At 43.6% G+C, this 9,832-nt stretch overlaps 1 protein-coding gene across 1 annotated transcript in view; it reads left to right on the forward strand.

Annotated features, from left to right (window-relative positions):
- The window catches only part of LOC117562794 (protection of telomeres protein 1-like), a gene marked incomplete at its 5' end in the record, with an annotated part of 47,935 nt that extends 38,985 nt beyond the window's left edge, over positions 1-8,950 (forward strand). The window contains 5 exons of the mRNA XM_034240689.1: positions 389-524; positions 1,547-1,632; positions 1,840-1,934; positions 5,839-5,944; positions 8,637-8,950. Coding sequence (XP_034096580.1) covers positions 389-524; positions 1,547-1,632; positions 1,840-1,934; positions 5,839-5,944; positions 8,637-8,773 — 560 coding nt within the window. The remainder of the gene's footprint in view (positions 1-388; positions 525-1,546; positions 1,633-1,839; positions 1,935-5,838; positions 5,945-8,636) is intronic.
- Positions 8,951-9,832: the final 882 nt, after the last annotated feature.

Raw genomic sequence — 9,832 nt, forward strand, 5'->3', positions numbered from 1 at the left:
GAGTCCTCTCCTGCTGATGTTCAGGTGTATATCAGTATGTAGTGTCTCTACTTTAAAGAGTCCTCTCCTGCTGATGTTCAGCTGTATATCAGTATGTAGTGTCTCTACTTTAAAGAGTCCTCTCCTGCTGATGATCAGGTGTATATCAGTATGCAGTGTCTCTACTTTAAAGAGTCCTCTCCTGCTGATGTTCAGGTGTATATCAGTATGTAGTGTCTCTACTTTAAAGAGTCCTCTCCTGCTGATGTTCAGGTGTATATCAGTATGTAGTGTCTCTACTTTAAAGAGTCCTCTCCTGCTGATGTTCAACCCCCAAAAAGCATAGTAGGGCCTCTTCAAGTTTTTCTCTGTGCATCAGACCCCTGTTGACGGAGGTTTTTTGTTGCAGGTTCCTCTCTGGAGGAAACGTTTGTCCTCTCGTCCGGTTACCAGAACATCGTCCCTGTGAGGTCGTCTGGAGGTCAACTGACTCTGCTCCACCCGTCTGCCCCGTTCCTGTTCAGAGGCACGAGGACATACTACGGGTACAGTTCACTTATTATACTGTTTTTCATCAATATATCACAGCTCTCAGATATATACAGAACCTGTCTGATTGGCTGAAACACCAAACAGATCATTTCAGCATTACCCATAATCCCCTCTGTTTCCAAAGTGCTGATTCTCTGTCTGTTACTTTAGATGAAAATAAGGAGCCCCTCCCCACGCCCCTCTGAGAGACATTTGGTTACAAATAACTCAATGGTGCTCTAGAGGAGATTCAGGTGATAAGGGGGGGGGTTCTTGTAGAAGAGACATGAAGAAGAGAGGACACATGTTGATGTAGAAGAGACATGAAGAAGAGGGGACACATGTTGATGTAGAAGAGACATGAAGAAGAGGGGACACATGTTGATGTAGAAGAGACATGGAGAAGAGGGGACACATGTTGATGTAGAAGAGACATGAAGAAGAGGGGACACATGTTGATGTAGAAGAGACATGAAGAAGAGGGGACACATGTTGATGTAGAAGAGACATGGAGAAGAGGGGACACATGTTGATGTAGAAGAGACATGGAAGAAGAGGGGACACATGTTGATGTAGAAGAGACATGAAGAAGAGGGGACACATGTTGATGTAGAAGAGACATGAAGAAGAGGGGACACATGTTGATGTAGAAGAGACATGAAGAAGAGGGGACACATGTTGATGTAGAAGAGACATGAAGAAGAGGGGACACATGTTGATGTAGAAGAGACATGAAGAAGAGGGGACACATGTTGATGTAGACATGAGAGGGACACATGTTGATGTAGAAGAGACATGAAGAAGAGGGGACACATGTTGATGTAGAAGAGACATGAAGAAGAGGGGACACATGTTGATGTAGCAGAGACATGAACAAGTGGATTTTGCATAATGGTGACCCTATGCCATATGGAATCGGACAGCCTATGGCACACACAGTGAATAACACCCAAACATGAAGTCATTAAAATGGCTCTTACAATGAGCATTAGCCCCGAAAAGCTCCGGTCCTCTTGATGTGTCCTGTGTGTTTCAGGTGTGAGCGATGCTCTGAGGCTGCGGTGAGGGAACCTGTGTGTGCAGGAGAAGGCAAAATACTGGATGAGAAGATCATCGCAGAAGGTGAGAGAGAGAAATGTAAAAGGAAATCTAGAGGATTTTCAGCCAAGACTTGAATCTTTCTTTAGTTTCTGAACTCCTCGCTCTTTCACTCAAACTTGTAGTCGTCCTCCTGACTCAGCCGTTTGTTTTAGGCTGATCTCAGGTCTGTTAGCTTTGCTCCTCACAGATGTGTGTGTGTGTGTTTTAACGTCTCCTCTGGTTCCTCAGCTCTGGGCGTGGTCCCGCTGCATTTCGTCCTCCTGATGAAGCTCGAGCTGCAGGACGTTTCCGACTCGCTGCACGTCTTCCTGTGGAGAAACGCCGTGAGTTACACCCCGTTTAAAAAGCTGCTGACTCAGGATCAGAGGAGATTAGATCATGAGGAGGAGAGATTAAAAGTTACTGCTGTGTGTCGTAGGGTGCATTCACACCTAATAGTCCGCTTCTCTGGTGCGCACCAGGGGCCTCATTTATAAAGGGACATACGCTCAAGAAATGGCGTACGCCAGTTTCTACGCAATGTTTGCGATTTATAAAATACTAACTTGACGGGAAAACGTGCGGTCCTCCACGCAAACTCTAACCCATGCGTACGCACTAAGCACAAACACGGGAGAGACGAGAAACTGCGACACCGCGTTGGCAGAAGGAAAGAATGGAGAGAAATATGTGGAAATAATACCATAAATAAAATGTTACCTCTCATTCATCAGATATGAAGAATTCATGTTCACACATTGATTAAAGCCAATCTTAAAATGATTAAACAAACGCCTGTTTGAGACTCCTCAGCGCACACACACACATCACCTGGAGGAATAAATAAATACGGATATGTTATTTAAAACCACCTGGAATATGTTGTGTTAATGATATGAAATGTTTTCTCATAAATGATGCGGTAAGCAGGAGGACAGAATTACGTCTAAACTGACGCCGTGTTGCATTTCTATGGTTGTAGATACGAGCATGGTTTTATATACTATCACGTTTAATCGTGTTTTATGCCGTTTGCCAAGACTTGATAAGTCGCTCGTAAAACACAGGAGGTATGGAAACTAAGAACACCATGTGGTCAATTGTACAGCTAATATAACACAACACATTAGTTGTATTTCCTTTAACTGGTGGATATAGGGTTGCTGCAGGGAGGGGGGGGGGGGGGGTTGTTGAGACACACAGGCTGCTGTGGAGACGCTGCGCACAGCTGATCGACAGCTGGGACACAAACCACCAAATACAAAAACATAATTCAGATCCAGTCGTCATGACTCCACACCGGAGGGATTCCCCGATCATTTCTTACAGTCTCTCATCAGGGGGGGGGTCTCCTGTCCCCGGCGCAAACACACTGCCTGAGGAAGGTTTGGCTATGTGTATGTTTTTGTCATTAACCTTTTTCGGACCACTTATTTATTTATTTTGGTGACGATCCGACCTCCATGCTGCTGCTCTGGTTCAAACTGCATCCACCAAACAATATGATTTATCTCGACCTCCCCAAAAGAACCAGAATCTGACACGGTGTGAGACGTCTGTTTGAGCTGTTCTGTCGTCATTTCCTGCGATCTTCTTCATGCAGTCAGTCAGAATGAATGAAGGAATGGGCGTTTCTTTGACTATTTATAGGCAAATATGGGCGTTACGTGAAGCCCGCAAAAGCTGCTCCGCATTTTGAGTCGATTGTGATTTATAAAGGGAAACCGGCGTAGGAAGTGGCGTACGAACTTTCCTCGCCGGTACGCAATGTTTGGTGAATCGGAAAATGTCGGAACATTTCTGTAACTATTTTTTTGCTTTGTACTACGTAAGCAACCTTCCCACGAGAATCCTACGCACGGCGTTATAAACGAGGCCCCAGGTCACAGTTTGTTACATGGTTTCATTTTTCAGAAGGTTCGGTTTGCGTTCACACGGCAAAACTCAAACGGACTATAAACTTTAAACACAAGTCATGTGCACGGAAATGCTGTTCACCCATTGGTCAGACATTAAGGGGGTAAACACGCAAATCCCGGCAATTTCTACCGGAGCCTCCGCCATGGAGTATCGGCACTTTCGGCAGGTTATTCTCATGCAGCTGTTAATCTGGAGATCAACAGACTCTAGCGGCCCGCGCATATGATTATAATCAGACAACGTCCGTTAAAAAACATTATAACACATATAATGAGAGACGTTCTGCAGTCAGGAGGAGGTTTCACCGACGACAGTGTTCTTACTTTTATGTAGTTGGCGGAGCATTTTTACTTTACACGACACTGTTCAACTCTTCATCCTGCTTCACTCTTTCGCTAGAGATTTTGAAGACATCGCGTTCTTGTGACACGTAAATACTACACTTCCTATGTTTCGGTGCGGACTGCGTTCACACCAGCGATGAACCGCTCCAGAGTTCGCAAGCAAGCGTTCCGAGACCACCTATTTTAGCAGTCCGGTTGTTTGGTTCACTTCAGAGGTCTCGGACTGCGTTCACACCGACCCAAATGAACCGCACCAAGCCGCTAAACGCACCAGGGTTCGTTTCAACCGGACTCTAAAAGGCTGGTGTGAACGCACCCTTAATGTATTGTAAGGGGCTGAGAGGCAGGGTAGTGGGAGGCACCTACATTCCCAACAGGTGGCTTCACCCTCTTCCAATTAGCAGTATTGGGAGCAGGTGTGGAGACCTCACACCTGGTGCTAATCACTCCCTCAAGGGAGACAAAGCACACAGAGTTGCTCAGTTGCGTGTGGCACATGGAGGGAGCAGGAGGCTCCCAGTGTGAGGAAACGTTTTTTGTAAGCTGGTAAGTCGGTTAGCGGCCCGGCTACGTTAGCCTTTGTTTAATGGAAGGTATTTTTGGAGTTTGATAGCAATAAAGCCTTTTTTGGATTTGAACACTGCCTCTGTCGTGATTGCTGCACTACCACTTTCCTCTTTATCTGCCCAGTCCTGTTACAGTATATACATATGGACCTACTGTGACCTGCATGGCATGTGTGTGTTATTCGTCACTGTGTGTGTGCAACCAAATTAATTTCCTCTGATAATAAATACTTTTTTTTATCATGGGGAAAATGTAACAGGTAAAATAGAATCAAATATTTTAATGCATGAGAAGCAAAGATGTGCAATAAAATAAAAATATTGATTTATATGAAAGAAAAAGCTAATTTCAAACAAAGTTACAGTAAAAGTATTTATGTTAATGAAAGAAGTTAATAAAAATGTACAATAAAAGATTAAATGAAATAAAAGGAATACAAATATTTATAAAAACACAAGTTAAATAAAAAATGTGATATAAAAAGAACAATTAAAAAATAAGTATCCATCCATCCATCTTCTCCCGCTTATCCGTGGTCGGGTTGCGGGGGTAGCAGCTCCAGCAGAGAGCCCCAAACGTTCCTCTCCCCTCATCAACCAGCTCTTACTGGGGGGTCCCAAGGCGCTCCCAGGCCAGCAAAGAGATATAATCCCTCCACCTGGTCCTAGGTCTACCCCTCGGTCTCTTCCCAGCTGGACGTGCCTCCCTAGGGAGGCGCCCAGGTGGCATCCTAACTAAGTGCCCGAACCACCTCAACTGGCTCCTTTCGACGCGAAGGAGGAGCGGCTCAACTCCGAGTCCCTCCCGGATGACCGAACTTCTCACCTTATCCCCAAGGGAGACACCAGCCACCCTGCGGAGAAAACCCATCTCGGCCGCTTGTATCCGCGATCTCGTTCTTTCGGTCATGACCCAAAATAATTTAATAAAAGATATAATAAACACAAATATTTATATGAACATAACATAAGTTAAAGAAAAGTGTGCCAATAAAAGAAAATAGGATATAAATATTAAAATAAACAAAATTGAAAATGTGCAATAAAGTTTGTATAGAAGGTAAATTAAAAAAGTGAAATAAAAAACACATTAAAATTAAAAAAGATTCTTGTAGGAATGATATGATGAGGGAGTGTTTTCTCCGGCTCTAAATACGTGGAGTGATGTGTTTGGACTGACAGCAAAGACTGCTTTTATATCAGTGAAAATAACAAGGAACGTTTTGATGAAATCTAAAGTCTTCTGCACGAGATCTGAAGTTCTGACATCAAATAAACATCTTAACGGGAAAAAACAAATGATGAAACCACCGGAAACTGTTCAGAAACAGTTGTGTATATTTAATGAGTGATGACGGCGATGATGACGACGATGATGATGACGACGATCATGATGATTATGTTTTGTCTCTCATCAGGAGGAGTTCTTCGGCGTGTCAGCGGAGGACGCAGCAGCCAATCAGGAGGCTCAGGACATAATCAGCCAATCAATGGACTCCCTCTGTCCAGCAGGGGGCAGCACCGGTACATCTGTTATTATTACATTACATTCACGGTTCGTACGGTCATTAAAAACCTGGAGAAGTCAAGGAAATGTAACTAAAGCTGCATCAAATATCTAATATCTTTATCTAATCGCCAAAATAGTAATACTATAATGATAATAAATACTGTATCGTATAGTAAGGAAATGTAAAATGGCATTTAACTGTCGAGGTATTTTGCTGGGGAGAGATGTTTACAATCACGCCCTCTAGTTGATTTGTTTTAGATAGGCACAACATGTTTCATATGCAGACCTTATTTCCTTTTCCATGTTCAAATAAACCATTTTCAGTGGAACCGCTGAGAAAGAGTCATTTCTTTGGTCATGGAAAATTAGGTAAAGGTCCTGGAGAAGTCATTGAAAATCATTGGTGAAAAAGTGTATGAACCAAGCCCCCAGGAAGTGCGCCGGACTCTGAGGAAAATATTCGTTGTGGCCAAACGGCGGTACTACACTTTCCGGTTGCTGGGCCCGGAAACACTTTTTCCCATTGACTTACATTAGGCGCATTCACACCGCAGTACTTTTCCCACAAAGGTTCATGTGAACTTAGTTCATGAGAACTCTTTTGTCGCGTTCACACCAAAAAGAGCCGGTACTAAAATTAGTTCATGTGAACCTTTTTACCCCCACGAAAGTCCCTGCTAGAGAGCTGGGACTTTCGTGCGGCTCTCTTGTGAGAAAAGAGCTATATTTCTGATTGGCTGGGCGGATTGCAAACCACGCCCCGTAAAACTCCCAAAAAGTTTTGTGATGCCGCCATTTTATTATCCTCGCATTAGCATTATTAGCATTAGCATTAGCCCAGCGCAGAAACGCAGAGAGACTAACTTATGGCAACACAAAATAAAACATGGGAGCGGTGGAGATGAGGAGGTGTCGGCGTTCTGGCGATGTACTCGGAAGGCTTCAGTAGAAGCTGCTGGGAGTCCCAGCAGCTTCTACTGAAGCCAGTCCCCAACTCCGGGGACTTCCGGCCGGGGACTTCGGGCGGCAGTATACGCCGTGAAGTGGTTTGCGGCCTGCCAGTAAACCCAAAGCAGAAGAAGAAGAAGTGACGTCAGCGGCTTAATTTGCCTAATCCTCCCCCAGGGATTTATTCCGGTGTGAACGCGATCTGTACTTAGTTCATGAGAACTAAAGAGTTCTCATGAACCTTTGTGGGAAAAGTACTGCGGTGTGAATGCGCCTAAGAGTGGTCTGTAAATCGTTGGATAATTTTTTTTAAACTAAATAAACTACCCAGTATGAACGTTTGTATAGCCCTTATTAAAAACATTCGGTCCTCAAGTTGTAAAATGTGCTAATAACGTTATTCTGAGAGTTATTTCCCTCTGCATTATGAACGCGGATCTAACCCACGGGACTGCGCCGCCCGGCACGTTCATGTGACGTGTTCAGCACTACATGAGTTTATCTTTACCCATGGATGCACAATAAGAACGGATTATATGAATACTTTCGTGACGTTTCGCTCTCTCAAAAGTTGGGCCATTTTGTCTTCATGCGCCAATGAGCAGCTCAATGAGGCTCCGCCTCCCACGCTGTATCCAGTTCTTATTATACATCCATGAGATGAACCCTGTACATTACATTCATTCAAACAGCTGGGGAAAATAGATGAAAGTCCTGCAGCCACTTCACTGACATTATACACGAGTTACTGGCTGTTACATCTGCTTATTTAGACGAGTAGATACACAGATCAGCCTTTCGTGGAATAGGGAGGAATACATATGACAGGAAGTGCATCGTAAACATAATCAAAGTATAAACCGGAGCCAGTTGGATCAGCAACTGGTTTGGTTCTCTCCTAAAATAAGAAAATAAAAATGTCAAGTGACGTTAGCTAACTACAGGAAGTTTGCTGATGGGCTTTCATCCTTTTCATATAATATCATTTCCCGATATTTTTCCTATCATTTCCCGATATTTGAGAAAAAAAGACACTTTCTTCAATAATGCAATTTAACACAGAGTGAATTATTGATTTACAAACGTGAACCTTGTAGGTAAAGTTTCCCATGAAGCAACACATGCACTGTTTTGAGTTTCCTGTACCTTTTTAAAGAAGGAGTCAAAGTCAATCGTTGGTTGAACCCAGGGGCGCACTGGCCATCGGGACGTTCGGGACGAGTCACGATGGGCCGGTACTGAAGTGGGCCGGTCGGATACATTTACTAACGGTATTTACTTGCGGCACCAAGGTGGGCCTGTCGGATAAGCCCCCCCCCGTTGAAAATGTACTAGCGGTACCGGAGTGGGCCGGCGGTCCCGGAGTGGGCCGGTCGAGAGTCCCGGGCTGATTTGTAGTCCCAGTCCGCCCCTGGTTGAACCTGTTCACCACCACGAGCATAAATCAGTTTTTCTGTAATAGAATAGAATATATCTTTATTGTCATCATACAAAGTACAACGACATTTCTTTGGCAACTCTCACTGCAGTAAAAAATAGACACAAATAAATAAATAAGAGTGGTAAAAGCAGAGGTAGTAGCGATGACAGTGCAACGAGATAAAATGGTCAATGTGCATATTTACACTTACAGTCGAAAAACGTTAATTGTACGAAGCTGTATAATTGTAGTGTATTTCTGACTGTGTTCACAAAGGGTTTTAGTAACCAAAGTAGAGAGTCCAGGTGTTTCATATCGATGTTCTGTTCCCTCAGCCGAGCGTCCATGGATGGATCTTTGTCTGACAAAGTACCAAAGTGTGGAGGACGATGGTCTGAACCAAATCTGCTACCAGATCAGCCACAGCACCTTCACCCGACCGTCAGCGCCTCCCAACACTAACCCCGCCTGATTTAAAGGCCGTCGTTAAAACCTGCAGAAGAAAAATCTGTTCCTGTTTTAATATTCGTGTATTTTACATTATCTGTTTATTTGTATTTATTGGATTAAACTGTACATAAATGTTGCTGCAAAAATGTGTAAAACTGTTTTTTAATAAAGTGTTTCAATAAAGAGTCATTTTCTTTTACATCAAACTGTTTTGTGGAGTCACAGCGCCCTCTGCTGCTCAGCTGACCACATGACGCATGATTTATTTAACACTTATCCTTAATATATATATTCTGCAGAGGGCAATCACATGATGGTAAGTACACAAATACAAACTGTATCGAGCAGATTCAGTTTTGTCTGGTTCTGCTGTCACATTTCCCTTTTTGTTGTTCATGTTATGCAGAGGTGAAAGAAAAGGAATTCACTACAAGTCAAACTGCGTAAATGTTATCAAGAAAATGTATTTAAAATATAAGTAAATGTAGTAATTCTGCAGTGTTTTAATATGATGTCTGATGTTTCTGGGTTAGTATTACCTCTCATCATTAACCCATGTTTGTATCATGGAGTTAACTCCGTGTGTTGCTGCTAGCATACATAACACCTGACGTGGAAACGTTTTCGTGGATGGAGCTGCAGAGCTGCTAGAAAGACTGGAACCCGGTGCATTCCTCCGTCTGGATGTGGAGCACTTTTGATAAATGTTTAGACAAATCGCTCGTGTTACCGCCCTCACATGCTAAACTCTTATTGCACTTTAGGTAACGAGCATTGTTCACATCGAGACGGGTAAAGTTTAGCCACACCTCGGAGCGCGTTCACTCCGGCGTGTGTGTGTGTGTGTTGCATGCATGTAGCAGCTGTGTGTGTTTAAACTGCCCCGCCCCCTCGCACACAGACGGGGGGGAGAGAGAGAGATCTCTAAACGGAGTTTGCGACACTAAGACCGCAATATAATGTTTATGTAGCAATAATACAAACAACATATATGTTTTAAATGTCTCCAGGCAGTAACGATAAAAAGACCGATAACGTCGGAGCTTAACGGTACCACGGTCTTTAATAATTCAGCCCCGGG

The sequence above is a fragment of the Gymnodraco acuticeps genome, unplaced genomic scaffold (assembly GCF_902827175.1).
Source record: "Gymnodraco acuticeps unplaced genomic scaffold, fGymAcu1.1, whole genome shotgun sequence".
In the NCBI taxonomy this organism is placed as follows: Eukaryota; Metazoa; Chordata; class Actinopteri; order Perciformes; family Bathydraconidae; genus Gymnodraco; species Gymnodraco acuticeps.